Source organism: Buteo buteo, chromosome 11, assembly GCF_964188355.1.
Source record: "Buteo buteo chromosome 11, bButBut1.hap1.1, whole genome shotgun sequence".
NCBI lineage: Eukaryota > Metazoa > Chordata > Aves > Accipitriformes > Accipitridae > Buteo > Buteo buteo.
Genome location: NC_134181.1, coordinates 26,158,346 through 26,174,958, shown reverse-complemented (window position 1 = coordinate 26,174,958; position 16,613 = coordinate 26,158,346). Strand labels below are relative to the sequence as shown.

At 55.4% G+C, this 16,613-nt stretch overlaps 2 protein-coding genes across 9 annotated transcripts; both read left to right on the top strand.

Annotated features, from left to right (window-relative positions):
- Window positions 1-2,093: 2,093 nt before the first annotated feature.
- Window positions 2,094-4,626, top strand: LOC142036382 (CD48 antigen-like). 7 transcript variants are annotated; one of them, XM_075039513.1, is made up of 4 exons: window positions 2,094-2,358; window positions 2,892-3,206; window positions 3,287-3,550; window positions 3,838-4,626. In XM_075039513.1, the coding sequence occupies exons 1-4, from the start codon at window positions 2,124-2,126 to the stop codon at window positions 3,930-3,932; spliced, it is 909 nt and encodes a 302-aa protein (XP_074895614.1). In that variant the 5' UTR covers window positions 2,094-2,123; the 3' UTR covers window positions 3,933-4,626. The 7 variants fall into 7 exon arrangements, with proteins under 7 accessions (XP_074895614.1, XP_074895616.1, XP_074895613.1 ...); XM_075039515.1 differs by having other exon boundaries at window positions 2,889-3,206; window positions 3,977-4,626; XM_075039512.1 differs by having other exon boundaries at window positions 2,889-3,206.
- A 2,664-nt stretch (window positions 4,627-7,290) lies between these two features.
- On the top strand, window positions 7,291-16,215 carry LOC142037015 (signaling lymphocytic activation molecule-like). Of its 2 annotated transcripts, none has more exons than XM_075040879.1 (7): window positions 7,291-7,386; window positions 10,293-10,619; window positions 10,975-11,256; window positions 12,306-12,416; window positions 13,074-13,159; window positions 13,775-13,945; window positions 14,071-16,215. In XM_075040879.1, the coding sequence occupies exons 1-7, from the start codon at window positions 7,335-7,337 to the stop codon at window positions 14,125-14,127; spliced, it is 1,086 nt and encodes a 361-aa protein (XP_074896980.1). In that variant the 5' UTR covers window positions 7,291-7,334; the 3' UTR covers window positions 14,128-16,215. The 2 variants fall into 2 exon arrangements, with proteins under 2 accessions (XP_074896980.1, XP_074896981.1); XM_075040880.1 differs by having other exon boundaries at window positions 7,292-7,386; window positions 13,778-13,945; window positions 14,071-15,762.
- Window positions 16,216-16,613: the final 398 nt, after the last annotated feature.

Genomic DNA, 16,613 nt, shown 5'->3' with positions numbered 1-16,613 from the left:
ATTATGGTGCTTGTTTAATTAGCTTAATTGGCTATTTATAGCCCGAAGTGTACCTCGGGCACAGGGAGGAAGTGGGAATTGCCTTGTTTGTGACTCGGGACCCTCTGAATTGATCAGAATCTCATGCAGAGATGCACTTTGCAGAATTTCAGCTACACGTGTCGGGTAGGGGAGAGGTGGCCCTGGGCAGGATGGTCCCTGCCTGCATTGGCTGGGCTGGGCACGGCCCCAGATGCCCCATGGTGAGCTGAGACCAGAGACGCTGCCATGTCCCTTCCCACCTAAGTTATCCCATGCTCCTACAGCACGAGTGGCCACGGGAGGAGGAGGTGGAGAAAGAAGGGCTCTGCCTTCAAAGATCTTCCCAAAGGCAAGATCAAGGGCTTTTCTTTGGGATGAAAATGAAACGTGGCACTTTGATGGGAGCATGGGGAGCAATGGTGGCTCCACAACGCTCCTCTCCTGCCTGAGTCCCTGGATCAAAATAGCTTTGTGGCTGCTCCCTGTGAAACAAGCATTAATTGGGATCATTAACCGGAACTGCATTAGGAGGCTGGCACAGGGAGGGAGGGGGTGTCTGGCTGCCACAACAAGGGAATTTAGGGGGCTGGGCTGGCATGGATGGGGACTCAGTCTCAGCATGCTGGCACTGCCACCAGAGCTGGGCTGGTTTACACCATCCCAAGCCCTATGCTCTGCTTTTCACGATGTGCAGGTGTGAGTCGAATACTTCTTGCACTGTAAGGGCATTCCCCTCTGCATGTGGCAGGCGGCAGCGGGGCCTGTGGCCGGCTGAACTCAGTGGGAAAAGTTCAGGCATGATGGAGGGGATGGAAATCCTTTAGCGCAGGCGCTGGGGATGTGGTGGCCGTCCTTGCTGGGCTGTGGCTGCTGCCTGGGAGCAGGGGCTAAAGCAGGAGCCACATCTCAGCCCCTTTGCAGCCCAAAACATCTGGTCCCCATGCTCCTGACGGAGCAGAAACACCTGAAGGCGACAGCACAGAGCCTGGGGGCTGCCGCATCCATCAACACGTAGGGCTCCTGCTGAAGCCACGCTCCATCACGGGCTGTAATTTATGCTAATGACCTGCTTTTGCATATTGGAGATAATTTGCAGCACTTGCTGCAAGCGCTGAGGCAGCACTTTGCTCCCTGCCAGGGAAGTTTGCTTTCCCATCTCCATTCGTTTCTATCAGCATGGTGTAATCAGGCGTGGGGACAAGCCGGTGGGTGCTCGGCACTGCAGTGCCACTGACTCGGTGCCAGTGATCCGGCCATAGCATCATTGCGTGCCTGCTGGTGTGCTCATACTAACGTCTCCCTGTGCTGACATCGGATCTCCTCTCCGATGGACGGGGACCGCTCAGGGCTGAAATTAAACTGGGTCAGGGCTCAGCGGGTGCTGCTGTCGCCCTTTGTTCACGGCCGGGGTCGGCCCCTGTAGTCCTCGCTCGTGGCTGGGGTGGTGCGTGGGAAGATGCTGGCAGCTGTTTGCCCCCGACGTGGGGGCTGTGCTGGCTTTGCTGCCCCGCATATCCCTCGGCCGGTGCCAAACAAAGGCCCTGAAATGTCTTTCAGAAAGGAATCCAGGCTGTAATTAAAATCATTTTAAGCATCTGCCCTGGTCGGAGGCCAGCATACTGGGCTGTGGCACGTGCTTTAGCGTCAGCAAGTCATCCCTCCCATCTCCTTCCCACCTGCAAACCGGCATCACGGGGACACCCTGAAGGCTGGTGCCAGTGGTCCCCACTCAAGCTGGGGCTGCTCAATGGCACGTCCAGGGGCCAGACCTTGGTGAGGAGACAGACCTGGGTTTGCAGGTGGACAAATGGGAACCCTGTGGGTTGGTTACAGCAGCTGTAAAGGGGAGATGTGCCCCTTGGCGTCTGCTTTTCATTTACTGTCAGGATAGTGGGGCGACTCTGATGGGTGGTGGGGGCGTCAGGGATCCATGGGGTGCAGTGCGTGGTGTCCCCAAGGAGGCTCAGGGGTCCATGGGGTGCTGTGCGTGGTTTCCTCAGGGAAGCTCAGGGGTGCAGTGCCTGTTCTCGCTGGCCGCCCACTGGACGGCGTCACAAACCTCCCCCAAACCACGGAAGTGGTGGAGGAAGTGTGGTGGGTTCATGTCACGTCCCAGCTGCGTGGCTGCACAGCCAGCCCCCTTCCTGCAGAGCCCCACTCCTGGCCCCGGGTTTAGGGATGGTGGCAAGAGGCTGCAGACTCGGGGGGTCTTCGGTGAGCAGCTGCCCGGTGAGGAGGATTTCCACTCTGGGGTTTGGGTGCGGACGCAGAGAGAAGATGGCGATGGGGCTTACAAGGGCGTTCCTCTTCCTCTTCTTCATCATGCAAAGTATGGTGGTGGGTTCTCTGGGGGTGAGGGTGCTGGGTTGGGGGGGACATGGCTTTAGGGATGGTGGGGGACCTTGGGGATGTGCCTGCAGGTAAACCCTCCCCATCCCCGCTCTCTCCCCTGGCTTTTCCCATTCCAGCACTGTGCCCAAGGTGTGACCCACCGGCTCCCTTCCTGCGGGAGCCCCTGGCGTCACCACCACCAAGCTGAGGGTTGAGGGGCTGCTCTGGGTGAGCCTGGAGCGGTGAAAGGAGCCCAGAAATGAAAGCAAAGATGGGAAAAAAAACCCCAACACTGGGGCATCTGGGTGCTTGCATGCTCAGGGTGGGGAGGTGGAAATTCCACTGCCAGCTGTAGGGCTTGTTCATGCCACATGCCTCCAGGGCCAAGAGAGCGCAAAGTTGTTAGGAATTATTGAGCAAATGGGTTATTTGCATTTTACACGTGTCTGGGAGGAATGGAGGTCCCTGGGGATGAGTCCCAGGGAAGAGTGGGCTGTGTCTGGCTGGCCAAGCAGTACCGGTTTCTGCTTTCTCAGCAGCCTGGGCACAACACGGTGCATTGGAGGTGGTAGGGGCTGTTGATAGGGTGGCATATCTCAGCCCCAGACTGCAAACCCAGACCTCCTATCATCAAATCCACTGGCGGCGCAACAACTCGGTGAAGATCGCCAGCCGGGACAGCAAGGGGAAGGTCTGGTATACCAACAGCTCCTACAAGGGACGCCTGGAGCTCTTCCCCAACAACACCCTAAAAATCAGCTGCCTGCAGAAAAATGACAGCAGCATGTACCAGGTGTACCTGGAGGATGAGGTGGGCAAGGAGTACATTGAAAACATCCTTCTGACAGTGTACGGTGAGCTGGGAGAATGGGAGGGTTGTCCTAGCACCCCATGGGGGGACAGGGTGGCTGTGACATCCCACTGCCTCTTGCAGAGCTGGTCCCGAAGCCCACTGTGAACGCCAAAGTGATCAACGGTGACTCGACATGGTGCAAAGCCACCCTGGAGTGCTCAGTGGGGCTTGAAGGGGTGACCTACGAGTGGATCCCCCCCACCAAGTTCCCACTGGAGGATGTGGGTGCCTCTGAGCAGCATGTCTCCTTTGACCCCTTGATAGAAACCTACACCTGCAAAGTCAGCAACCCTGTCTCCTCCAACAATGCCTCACTGACCTACAGGCACCCTTGTTCCTGGACAGGTACCGCCTGCAGTGCACACATGAAATGGCAAAACTCGGGTGGGATGGGCTGCAAGGTGGCCTTGGCTTTGGAGGGTCCCCAGAGCAGTGGTGATGACCCTGAGGACAGCGAGTCCCTGCAAGGCTGAAGGTGGCCCATGGGTCAGGAGTGGTGGGTGCCTTTTCCCCCTGCACCGTGGGCTGGTGGGTGGCAGGAGCCCAGCTGGGGAGGGGGTCAGGTGGGGTCCCCTGCCAGGGCTGGACAGCCCACAGCCCTCTCCATGTCCCAGGTCTCTCTTTGCCTCCAGGTGAGTCCTCCGCTGCTGCAGCCTGTACCACCACCAGCATGCTGGTGGTCCTGGGACACCTCCTCCCCCTCTTCTTCCTCCTCAGTCTGGCTTAAGGATGCTCTGCGGTTGACATGTCTCCTCATCTCATCACCCCCAGTGCCTGGATGAGGTCCCTAAACTGGCTGGATGCAGAATGATACGGTTGCTCAAGGGAACCATTATAACCAGTGTCTGTTACACCAGCACCCACCTGCTTCCCACCAGCCCAGGCTCTGGCCTCTCTGCCGCTGCCTTCAGGGTAGTTCCATGCTTCACTTTCCCTCCTCACCTTTTCTACTTTGCTTCAATCAGAGGTCATGTTCTCCAGATCTGAACAAAACCAGGATGAACACTGTTGCAATGGTGTTTCAAGAACCTTGGCAATCTAAATCGTTAAGTTCATGGTTAACTTCTTGGAAATCCTCCTCTCCCCAGCCCTGAGATCTGTGGGGAGACCCAATCTGAGCCTTTCCCAGGGATGCCCATGGACTTGGAGGGATCCTTGGCCATTGCCTGCTGTTGATGATACCCTTTATGGTGCTGATGAGCAGTGTGACGGTGCAGGACAGTACATGACGTGTTTATCCTGAAACCAGTGACACCGGCATGGATGCAACTGGGTGCTGCTTGACCTCCAGGTCTGGAGCACCAGACCATCTTGAGGGGGCAGAGCTAAGGTGGCTTTCTCTGCAAGGGAGTATTCAGCAGGGCAAGTATGGCCTCTGCCTTCAGAAATGTGTCTGGGTATACATTAAATTAATTTTAACCTTAAACACCACCTTTTTAGGTGCCTGTTCTGTGTTCTCCTCTGGGCTGGGGTTGGTCATAGAGGGTGCTCAGGGACTGGGGAGATGATGGAGGGACACACTTTCCCTCCCCAACAACCATGCTGGGGACAGAAGCCCTTCCACAGTTGTTCCCCATGGGAGGAACTGGCTCTGAATGGTGGGACACAGGCCCACTGGTGTGGGAGGATGTGTCTTGTGAGCGGTGGAGACGGTCCCTCAACATGCAAGGAGGGACGGGGACATGTCTCAGGGCCACCGCAGCCCTGGGATGCTGCTGCTCTTGCCAGCTCCAGCAAACCAGCCCAAGAAAAGGGAGAACCGGGCTCTACCCTCTGGAAAACCCAAGAAGCATCACTTTCCAGTGCCGTCTTTAAGCAAAGACTCCTAAGGGCAGATTCATCAAAGGGTCAACAGGGACCTTGCTGGCTCATTTGAAAAATCAATAACGAGCACAAGTCATTCCAGCTCCTGGGTCTAATGAGCAGCTCGGGGTTATTCCTGCCATGTGGCTGATGGTTTTAGCACCAATGTATATTTTTGCAGAAATCTCCCCCCTTGAAAATATTTGCTTCGGTCTTGGTCCATTCCCATATGGAGGTTTGGGGCTTTTCTGCCTCTGACAAAATCCAAGATGACCACTGAGCAACAGCATCATCATAAAACCTCCTGTGATGAATAAATACAGAGCCTGGTGCTGTGGCTCAGTCATCTTTCTAGCCAGGAGACTTCAGCCTGAGCTGTTGGGGAAAGTAAAGGCATTTAGGATCATTATTTTCAGTTAAAGGAGTTTTTTTCTGTGACTGCCTGTATGTTTTTTGTGCCCCCAGGTGCTTCCTGGAAGGGTTTTTTTCCTTGACAGTTTTGCTTATTAAATAATTTTTCCCATATCTCCTGGCTGGTGCCAGCCCAGCCTGGGGCATGCTGCTGTGGTAGGGCCCCACGGGTGATACTGGCATTTTATAGTTTTCCTGGACCAGATTGCCATCAACAGTCTTCTCCATGCCGGCACAGCCTGTACCCAAGTGCGGGGCGCCTGTCCGTGGCAAGGGGAAGGTTGGGGACCATTCTGCTGCCCTACCTGGGGGGCTGAGCTGAAGGAGCCCATCCACTGGAGACCCCTGTCCTGACCACCAACTTTTCAGGTGGGATTTGTGCCAGGGAAGCTTGCTGCTCTGCAAAATACCCCAAGGCGATGTCTTTGGCCCTCTACCATCTGGCCAAGCATTCGGTCTGGGAGCCGGCTGCCTCTGGTAGGAACCACCGCCATGTTTCAGCTGAGTCGAAGCTCCTTGTGTGCGCATGGCAAGAAAAGGAGCTGAGTCCCTTCGTACTGCTCTTACTCATCCTTTCTTTTTCAGGCCTCTGCAGAGCCCTTCCCTTCAGCAAACTGCTGATTATTGGGAAATGGCTTGGTGGTTTTTTTTGTTTGTTTGTTTGGGTTTTTTTTCTTTTCTTTTCTCAGCTAGATGCTTTCTGAGCAGGAAAGGAGCAGCCTAGCAGGATGCTGGGGTGGTTTTAGGGTTTTTATCTTCAGAAATAATTTATTGGCAACAAAACTCTTGGAGCTTGTCTCCACTGAAAAGCGGTGGGCTGTAAGATCACCCTTTATTTCCTTGTGGCACTCAAATTTGGTTTAAAACAGTGGAGGAATTCCTGCTTTGTGCTGTTGCCTCTGCTCTTTTCTCAAAGCCAAAGAAAGCAATGAAAACTTGAAGAAAGCAATAGGAAAAAACCATTCTCCTATTTTAAAGTTGCGCGGGCTGAGCACCGACAGAGGTGAATAATTCATTCCACTAAAACCAGAAAAACAACCAAGCTTTTCTCACCCCTTTTCAGCAGTGGAACAAGCGAGCGGTGTTTTCCCTGTGCTCCCCATCCCCAGCTCTCCGTCAAGTGTGGGAGGGTGCAGTCCCCTCTCCATGACCACCCGGAGGGGGACACCAGCAGGACGGGTGACTGTTCCCATCCCTGAGCACTCACTATGGCGTTGAACGATGGCAAATTGAAGTCCAGATCACCTCCCTGAGCACTCAGCCTGAGAACAAGGATTGGGCTTTTCCTCGGTGAGTTTTTGAAGACCACCCATACTCCTCCTCGCTGTAGATCCCATGCAGCCCAAAGTAGGGGTATGGGTTTATCCCAGAATATTTGGGGTTTTCCTGCACTGGTGGGCATTGTGGCTGTGAGCACAAGTGCACACTGTCTCTCTGGATGAGCTTCGTGCTGGGTACCAGCCCCACAGCACTGGGATTGAACAGCAGCGGTTGAGATGATGCCACGTGGGGGGAGCGGCTGCCTGCCCCTGCTGTGGTAGCAGGGTTTGAAGGGTCTGTACAGCCCCGGGAAGCTGTAACCGTATGTGAAATGATTAACTTGCTGGTCGTTTCCTCTTTTGCCGTTGGGTTAAGGACCTGTGGCAGGATGATGCAGTTCTGGCACAAACTATAAATCGATGCTCTGCTTCCTTCTGCAGGTCTCTTGGGCTGACTCTGGTGAAGCGTTCAGCAGCACGGCTTAGTGCTTTGAATACTTTCCACTGAAGAAAAAAAAAAAAGAGAAGAGTTATTCAGCCAAAAACAGGAAACACATGGCCCAAGGCATCGTCTCTGATTTGAGTACACCTGTCCTTATAATGAGCCCGGCAGTAGATATTAACTCCACTGCAGCAGAGGCTCCGTGAACCAAGGCATGGGCTGCAGTGTGTGTCTCTGGCTGCTGATCTCTCTTGGCCGTGTTTGGGGTATGTATATTTTCCTCTCCGTGCAATACTTGGGTTGGATTGTTTGGGGATTTTTGTCAGATATTAAGACCTTTAGAAATCATGAGCTGTGTGCCAGGCGGACGGGCAGATTGAGTATAAATATGCATATAAAAGATAAATGGCTCGCAACTCCAAGCTGGATGTGTGGTGCATCCCTAATATGCTCCTACTAGTCAGGCTGAGGGAGGAGAGAATGAAAGATGATGAACAAAGGTGGTGATGGACAAAGTACAGCTGCAATAGTGAAGCACTCTACTGTGTGTTTTAATGGGGTATTAATAGCACTGAGCAAATAATTTAGTACCAAATGTGAATTGAGATACTTGAGATGAAGGTCCTTGGTGGATTGTCTCACTCTGTGATACCAAGTGTCTCAGATCAAGAGGTGCCAGTGGGCTGGGAGATGGTACTCAAGCAATAAAATGTGTATAAGCCAAGTGGAAAGGGACTGGCAGTGGGCAATGGTTGTTTTCTGGGTGCCCAAAGAGCCCTGGCTGGCTGTGGATGGTGTCCTAGGGATGATGGTGTCCCAGACAAGTCAAAATTCCCCCCAGACCAGCTGGTCAGGGAGTGAGGACCACCCAGACACACCAGGGCTCCTGGGTCCTCTCCTCCCAGCCCGTCGGCAGTTACGGGAGGATGTTGCAAAATCGGTTTCAGTGGTAGTGAGCCTGCGCAAAAGCACTCGGGTGAGTTGGGGCCCCCGAACAGAGCAGAGCAAAGGGAGCTGTGACTAATCCTGACGCTCTTCTTGGTCCCAGCCTGATATCCATTCCCCTTCCCTGGGGATGCTGTGTGTCCTTGCAGCCCCATCAGCCCTCTGCCACTGCATCTGTGTAATTACGGGTCACCAAATGAAGGGCTTGGCCAGAAAACCAGCAACCTTGGCAGAGCGGGGGCTTCTCCTCAGCTCTGCTGGCTCACTGTTACTAGAATACCTGCCTTTAAAATCCCCCCGGGGTTTTCTGCCTAGCCAGCACACTGAAAGTCCCATGAACCCAATACCTGACGCGAGGGCTGCTCTGGACCTAGCGCTGTGCCAGTGCGAATCGCTTACCTTCCTCCATTTGGGCTTCAGTGCAGACGGTTTCGGACCTCTTTACATCCCTCCTCCTGCAGTCTTGCTTCAGACAAGTTGTCTTCCCCGGAAAGGAGATGCTTCTCTCTGGGGTAGAGGGTTTTTCTAATGTGATGTAAAAAGGGCTTTTCCATTTGGTAATTAATGAGGAGCCTAACTGCTGTGTGTCAAAAACACATGTTGCTGAGAAAATACACCATCCGTCTGCATGCTGGGCTTTACAGTAAACGTATCAGCAAAAAATGTATGAGGTACTGGGTCAGACAGACCGTGGGGCTTCTGGGGGATGACGACCATGTCCGCATGGCTGCTTGAGTGCTGGGGAGATGCAGTCCACAGGGACAGCTCAGAAACTACTGTGTTTCATGCCATGGAAGGGCCAAAAATAAGTGATGCCACTCACTTGGGATGGCGGCAGGGAGAGTGTTTGCTTTGTAGTTTTTACTGGAACCATATGTGCCACAGGAGAGGCAGATACTGGGCTTATCTGGGCCTTTCTAGACCTGTTCTTCTGGGGTAGCTCCTCCTCTTTTCTTTTCTACTCTGGGGCAAAGCCTCACCCCAATGGAAAGAAGTCGATAGGAAATGTGGGGGTGACATGGTGGGGTCCCTTCCATGTTCAGGGTGACTGGCAGCAACGGTGAGCTGGCACTTCTCCCCATGCTGTTTCCTATGCAAACAAACTTGTTTGCTCAGGGGTGTGCGTAATCACTGCCTTGCAGCAAAAGACAGGAAAGGGTTTGGGGGAGAAGATCCTCCTGCATGCCCTCCAGGAAATCCGGGTGATTCAGATGCTTCAGGACACGTGGGAGATGCTTGCACTCTTCTTAAGAGCACTTTTCTGTGGCCATCAAGAAATGCACCTGGGACCACCTCGACCAGAAGAAGGACAACCTGGGATTTACACCTAAGCCCACCTCCAAATTCTTGCAATTTCTACAAGAAAAATCCCGCTGAAGGTTTCTGGCGCTGAGGTGCTTGAGGGAGGTGGGTGCCATGACATGCACCCAACTGGAGGCTTTGGCCAAGAACCACTGAGCATTGCTTCCCTCTGGACTGCCCTGGTGGCACTGGGACTTCTCCAGGCTGGTCCCACCACAGCCAGCACCCTTCTCCCAGGACCAGCATCCCCACCAGACTGGGACCACAAGCGCCTTCCCCTGCTTGAGGCAACCACGCTCCATGGGGTGATGTTTCACTGTTCTGACCAGCTGCTGTTGTGCCAACAGAAAGTCCAGAGCCTTAAACCAGGATTTGGCCATCGCGCACAGTGATGCCTGATGCAGGAGAATGCTGAGGCTGATGCAGACAAAGACTCGCCTTGCTCCAGGAGAGGAGCAGAGGAAGGCAACGCTTCCCCTCCGGCTCCTGAGCCAAGCCCTCAACCCGCATCCTTCAGGGTCAAGGATGTGGGGCCAAGGGCTGGGGGTTGCTCCTTTGGTTCTGAGGATGGTCCTGTGAAGTGGGCAGGGGGCAGAGCTTGTACTGAACCCTGATTTACAGCGCAACTCATGTTCCCACCTGCCGGCAATCACTGGTGCAAGATGTGGTGGATAATCCAGAGCTTGAAAATGTGGTTCGATAATCTGTTCAATTTTTGACCCATTTGTCTCACGCAACCCAAGCTGTCCCCAATCTGTGGATTACCAGGGTGGGTCCAAAGCCATTGCTGGTTACCGCAGCTCTGCGGGCATCCGCCCTCCTCCAGCAGAGCCGGGACGGGGGGCGGGGGGTGGGGGACATGGTCGTTCTGAGCCGTCCTCTGCCTCCCTGCCTGTCTCAGCCCTTCTCTCTGGTCTCCTGCCAGGCATGGGCCGCGGAGCGAGGGAGACTGTGCTGGGCACCCTAGGGAAGGCGACAATATTGCAGATCCCCCCTGAACTCCAGAACCTCACCCTGCGCTTTGGGGCAGCCGTCTGGAAGCGGGACACAGAGGACCCACAGAGGAAGCTTGTCCTGCTCAAGTACTCAGATGGCAACTACACCAACTACATGCAGGGACGAACTCGCTTCCACAAGTCGGACTTCTCCCTGGAGATCCTGAACACCAAGCGGCAGGACGCGCAGCTCTACGAGTACATAGTCAGCAAGGGGCCGGAGGAGAAAGTCTGGCAGATACAGCTGGAGGTGTATGGTGAGACACGCTGCTTTGGGAGGACAGTCCTGGGTGCTCCCAGCCTCTCGTGGTGCTGGGAGCAGGTCTGGGAGGTGGGTGGTGGTCACGGAGGTGTGGGAGATGCCCACCCTGATGTCAAGGTGCTGCAGTGAGTCTTTCAGCCCCATCTGGGTACCCTCAGGAGCCTTTGGGTACGTACAGACCATGTCCCTCCCTAATGCTGTTTGCAGTGGTTCTGGGGCCAGACCAGTTCCTCTCCACCTCCCAGTGATTTAGGAGAGACCAGCAGGATTTCCCAGGCAGGGGCCAAGGCAACGTTTGCATCCTTTCACAGACACAAACTTTTACCCCTTCCCTCCCTCCCTCTCTCCAGAGCCGGTGTCTGATCCCAGCATCCAGATCCTCAGCTGGGTGCTGGCCAATGGCAGCTGCACTGTCACCCTCAACTGCACGGCGGAGCAAGGGGACAAAGTCTCCTACAGCTGGGGCAGCTGGGACACCAGCACCCTGGGGCTCTGCTCCCGCAATGGCAGCCTCCTGCACCTCTCCTACCCCCTGCAGAACACAAGCATCCCCTGCACCTGCACGGCCAGCAACCCAGTCAGCAGCCGGGTTGTTGCCTTCAACTTCTCCGAGTGCAGCTATGAGCAAGGGGGTAAGTAAGTCCCCAGTTGCCGATGTGGCTCTCTCCAGCCTCCTAGTCCTGCTCTTGCTTTGCAGGGGACTTCTTTTTCATGCTGCTTTAGGCAGCCTCAAAGGAGCCTTTTGCAAGAAAAGTGGCTGCTGTGTCACCTGCCCGGGGTTGCCGAGTCCTTCCTGTAAATGCCGGTCGCGGAGCTGCAGGTCCCACCTGCCTCCCCGGTCAGCCAGGCCACTGCACTCGCTGTGCCCCAGTGCTTGAGGCTCATTTTAAATGCATGAGACTCATACGCTGGGTGATTTGGGGAGGATAAAAACCTTGGTGACAACTTCCCCTTCAGAGGCTCTCAGGGCAAAAGTCATGCTCTGTCTCACTGGGATTTTCTAGCACTCCCTTGTGACATGGGGACTTTCGCGGGGCTGGGAAGCACGGTGGCTGCCCCTTTCCCTGGGGACCCAGAGGTGAAGTCACACCTCTGCTGGGGCTCTCTCAGTGACCTGTGCTGAGAAAACATCCCCACGGGAAAAAAGGTCAGGACTTTTGCTTAGGAAAAGGAGGTGCTGAAATGAGATGCTGCAGGAGGGTTTCGGGCTTGTTTCTTAACCCGCCTTGCCCCAAAACCCCTTGCACTGTGGGACACCCCTGCATGGTGTCACCGTTAGTAGTCCAGGAGCGGGGCCACCCTGGGTGCCTCCTGGTGATGGGAGCCCAGCTGGCAGCTGGAGCTGCAGAGCTCCGTCCGAGGGCCGCCTTCTCACACACCTGCGATGCAAGGGCATTATACAAAGGGGCTGCCTCCCCACAGGCCTCCGTAAAGCCACCAGCGACGTTTTGAGGGTTTTGTCTGGCTTTTTGCTGACTGTTGCTATCTGGAGGCGATTAAAGAGAGCCTTGCTCAAGAGAAGAACTTCCTGCCCCTTGTTTCCTGTTCTACAGAAATCATCAGCCCAAAATTGGGTGATGAGATGAAGAAAGATTTTAGCAGCCTGTTCTGCTGAGCTCTAGGTGACCCTGGGCCCCAGGGCCAGTGGCTGACCCCCTCCTCTCTCTGTCCCCCATACCAGGCAGTGCCGAGCTGAGGACAGAGCATCTTGTGCTGATGGTGGCGGTGCCCATCGCTGCAGTGATGGTCCTCACTGGGGTGTTTGTGACTGCCTATTTGGCCACGCCAATCGGTAAGTGCCACAAGGGAGGGGTGCTGGGGCAGTTGGTGGTCCATGAGTGGGGTGAGCCTTGTGGGGGGACAGAAGCTGCCCCCAGCCAGCGCTAGCAGATTGACCAAGGGGTTGATTCCTGTGGGCACCTTGTCTACCGAGTACCCTGGCCCTTGGGATGAGCGAAACCTGTTTCTCTTGAAGCACAGAGTAAAAGGCAGGAAGGAAACGAGCTTAAAAAAAAAAAAAAAAAGGGAAAAAAAAAAAAAGAGAAATGAACCTGCACATGATATCCAACACTCTACCTGGATGGTGGGCTTCTAAGCTCATATTGCACGGTCTCAAGGGGAATTGAATGATCCCAGCCCAAATTAGAGAGCGCCTTATCTCTATGAGTGCCTCAGCCGGGCCGTGCTCCCCCTTCCCATTCCCTGTGAAATGACAGATTTGCAAAACTGACCTGTGGCAGCCAGAAATCCTCCAACTGCGCCCGGGCAGCTACAGCAGTATGGGTGCAGCTGGGTCCAGCCAGCGGGCACCGTGCTGGGGACGAATCCAGCATGGGCTCACCCTTGCTGTGCCTTGGAGCACAGGAGCAGGATGTGGCTTGCAAAGCGCTGGGGTCCCCCCCAGTCCCTGCTCCCCTTGCATCTCGGTGACTTGCTTATCCCCCCGCAGCCAGCCAGGAGCAGGAGCAGGCGCACTTGCCACTCGCTGAGGACAATGCAGTGCACACCATCTACTCCCAAGTGCAGCGGGTGGAGGTGAGCCATGACCAGCATGACCCCAGCCGGCCTCAGCACCTGGGTGGAAAAATGCTCCTTTAGAGATGGAAATGCTCTTTTAGTAATAGGACCCCGAATGCTGCAGCCGGTGGGGAGCGCGGGCATGACCCTGCCAGGGTTTCTTGGGTGGGGGTCTCGGACAGCGGCAGCTTGGCTTTGGGCAGCAGCAGCACCCAAAGCTCTGGGTCATTGCTGGGTGCCTCCTGGCTGGTCTGCGGCACCCTCTGTGATGGGCTTTGACCACTGGGTGTCAACACAGCCCTGTGGCTGGCGAGGGAGAGGGTGAAATTGTGGTTGGGGTGGGGAGGGACACTGGGGTGGCCACGGGCTCCCTGGGGTCACCCCTTCCTGCCATTCCAGGAGTCAGCCCAGTCACCTTTAATTTAGGAATTGCTAGGAATAAGGTTGGGTGCTGCAACTTCCCCAGCCCCCAGCAGCCCAGGGTGGCTTTGGGGCCAGACTGTGTGGTTTTCCCCCCTCCCCGAGTCCTGCTCAGCGCAAACTGAGGAGGAAACAGTGGGTCCATGCAGGGTGGAGGGAGGGAAGGGCCCCTGTGGCAAGCTGCCTACCGCTGCTCATCCTTCACTCTCCAAGCAGAAGCAGAAAGGGGTCCCTGCCACCGAGCACCCCTCCTGCACCACCATCTACGCTGCAGCCACCGGCCTGCCCACGGACACAGCCCCAGCCCCTGGCAAAGCCCCACGACCCCCCCACAGCCAGCTGGCAGAGCCACCTGCCCCACAGGGCTACCCATCCCTCTCGCAGGTAAGGGTGGCTGCCCCCCACCAGGTCCTCACCCTGGCTGGGCATCACCACGGGGCAACCCACAGCCTCCCCTCCTCAGCTCAGGCACCTCGCTGACCCCTTTGCTTCCCTGATCCTTGCTGCAGAGCCCCGACAAGGAGCCCATGACAGTTTACGCCAGCGTGATGATGCCCATGGCCTGAGCCTCTCCAGGCAGTGGGCAGCAGCCAAGCCCAGCCTCCGCATCTGCTCGCCGGGCACTGACATCCACATTCCCGACTGGAGGATACTCCGCTTGTCCCTAGGGAATCGGGGCAAAACACTCTGGCACACGCTGACCCCCCACTGCAGCCAAGCTGGGGCTGCAACGATGGCCGCGGAGGTGAAGGACAGTGGAGCAAAGAGCAGGGTTGAAGCCAGGCAAGAAATCTCCCCAGGCTGTGGCTAAGCGTGACCGGCAAGATGCTGAAGCACCAGGAGAGGGTCAAGGGGCTCTGGATACAACCCTGCAGCTGGGCATATGCGAGGGAGAGAGAATCGGTGCCTCAGAGGGGAAGGGTCAGCCTTGTCAGCATGGTGAGACAGCACTGGGAAGCATGGCCAGAGCAGGTTTGCATCCCAATCTCATCCCAGCCCCATGGGTTTTCACCCCATGGCCTCATCCTGTGGCGCCCGGCTTCGCTAGAGGGAGCCCCCAGCTCCTGGCAGCCAGCGACGCTGGTGATGTGCAGGGATGTGGGTTCAATGGCAGTGGAGAAAAAATCAGAAATGAGCTTTGTTTTTTGACCTCTGCTCAGCAACTGGTTACAAAATGCCTGGGTTATGGTCCAAGCACTAAAGAAAGTTTTACAGTGCCCTTGGAGTTGAGCCCTGCCTGGTGCCTGCCCAGCCCCGGCTGCCTCCTGCACTGGGGACACTGGCAGCCCATGCCCGTGCTTGGGGAAGCAGCTGCGTCCCACTGTGCTTTTCCATCCCCATCCTTTTCCACTGATGACTATGGGAACAGGCGAGGATCTTCCAAGTGGACTATTTAAAGCTGAATTTCTGGCTGAGAGGGGGAGGCAGCCCCTGCCTGTGCCTTGGCCACCCCCTGCCTGCAGCAGCTCCCGACCTCCCTTCAGAAATATCTGGTGTGGGGATGCTGGAGATGGCCTGGATGAGGGACCAAGGCTGTAAAATCTTTCCAGCTCCCCCCTGAGTCTGAGCTATTTTATAATCCGAACATAACTCAGCTCATACAGTAAGTCTGATCTTGTGTGCCGCTGCTAAGGGAAAGGAAAATAAATTTATAGTAAAGTGTTTTGGAAAGGTTTGCTGGAGGAGTGTGTCATATGCTGCATCAGGCTTTAGGGGGAAGAGAAATCAGTGTTTTTGCACCTCCCCAGCTTCCTTCTTTCATTGCAACAGAAAACCAGCTGAGTGGCTTCCTTGGAAAAGTCTGCCTGCAAAGCAACCGCTTCCCCAAGGAACTTGGGGGGTCCAGGGAAGGGCAAGGTCACAATTGCCCTTCTGCCTCTAAAATGGTGCAAAAGCCCCAAATTCTGCACCTGGCACTTGTGCAGGATGGAGCCCAGTGCTACCTGTGTTGGTCCTTGCAGAATAATGGGGAAGGTGCCTGACCCTGCAACACGCAGGCCGGGCATGCGTGCACTCATTGCAGCCCACCCCATGGCTCCGAGGGGTCATCAGATGCTCAATATGGGGAAAAGTTCAAATAAACCCACTAATATTGCCATTGCAGAGGAGCACTGAGACACAATGCCACAGACACCCCCCCCATCTCCCAGGTGATGGTTGGAGGTGGCAAAGGGGGGTTATGGGGTAGCTCATTCCTCAGAGTGTCTCTTTGTGCCTCTCATCTCAGCCCCCCTGCCAGGGTGTTGTGAAACACAAGCTGCTTTTAGGAGTTCAGGATCTTCCAAGTGGACTATTTAAAGCTGAATTTCTGGCTGAGAGGGGGAGGCAGGCCCTGCCACAGCACTGAAGGGCAACAGCAGCCCCCACTTCCTCGCTGGGGTAGGGGAACCAGGGTTATTTTAAAGCCTGACATCCCCCAGCTTGTCCAGCACGCTTCCCCCACCTGAATTTCAGTATGACACCGGTGTCATGCTACTTCCCAGAATAATCTGAATTAGGGAAGTGGCTGGTTTCCCTGCAGTTGTCATTCAGCTGTCCTGTCTAGGGGGGATGGAGTTTGAGGGCATGGGAGAGTTTGGATCTCAGCATCCCTTATGAAGGATGCCCTTGGTGATATCGGTCCATGGGCACCAGCGTGCTCCTGGGCACTCACCTGCGATGGTCTCCACGACACCCCTCTCTTAGAGCTGGTTCCCATAGAAGAGCTGGGACACTTGTCACATGTGGCCATGATGATTCTCTTTGTCCCAGCTGCCACACTCGTCTTTCCTTCAAAATGGAGTTCTTCAGCTCAAGATTTCATTATGCATGTGGGATTTTCCTTCTTGTCATATGCCTTTGTACCAGACACGTCACTGCCTGATGTCACTGGTGATCAGAGGGGAAGCTGTGTGGGTGCAGCTGCGTACGTCTTCCTCTTGCTATCATGCATGATCTGTAGTAGATGCTGTGTACGGTGAGCCCCTCTCTGTGCGCCGTGAGGCAATGGATGTGTTTTGGTGCCTGCTGCTTGCCCTCCTCCTCCACCAAGCAAGTAAGTACAAGGTGCTCC

Excerpts from the sequence above, each read along its gene's own strand:
- LOC142036382 (XM_075039512.1), top strand. The coding sequence starts at position 2,124 with ATGTCACGTCCCAGCTGCGTGGCTGCACAGCCAGCCCCCTTCCTGCAG. Across the intron at positions 2,359-2,888 it reads TCATCATGCAAAGTATGGTG|CAGCCTGGGCACAACACGGT; the intron begins GTGGGTTCTCTG and ends CTGCTTTCTCAG. Across the intron at positions 3,207-3,286 it reads CATCCTTCTGACAGTGTACG|AGCTGGTCCCGAAGCCCACT; the intron begins GTGAGCTGGGAG and ends TGCCTCTTGCAG.
- LOC142037015 (XM_075040879.1), top strand. The coding sequence starts at position 7,335 with ATGGGCTGCAGTGTGTGTCTCTGGCTGCTGATCTCTCTTGGCCGTGTT. Across the intron at positions 11,257-12,305 it reads GTGCAGCTATGAGCAAGGGG|GCAGTGCCGAGCTGAGGACA; the intron begins GTAAGTAAGTCC and ends CCCCCATACCAG. Across the intron at positions 13,160-13,774 it reads CCCAAGTGCAGCGGGTGGAG|CAGAAGCAGAAAGGGGTCCC; the intron begins GTGAGCCATGAC and ends TCACTCTCCAAG.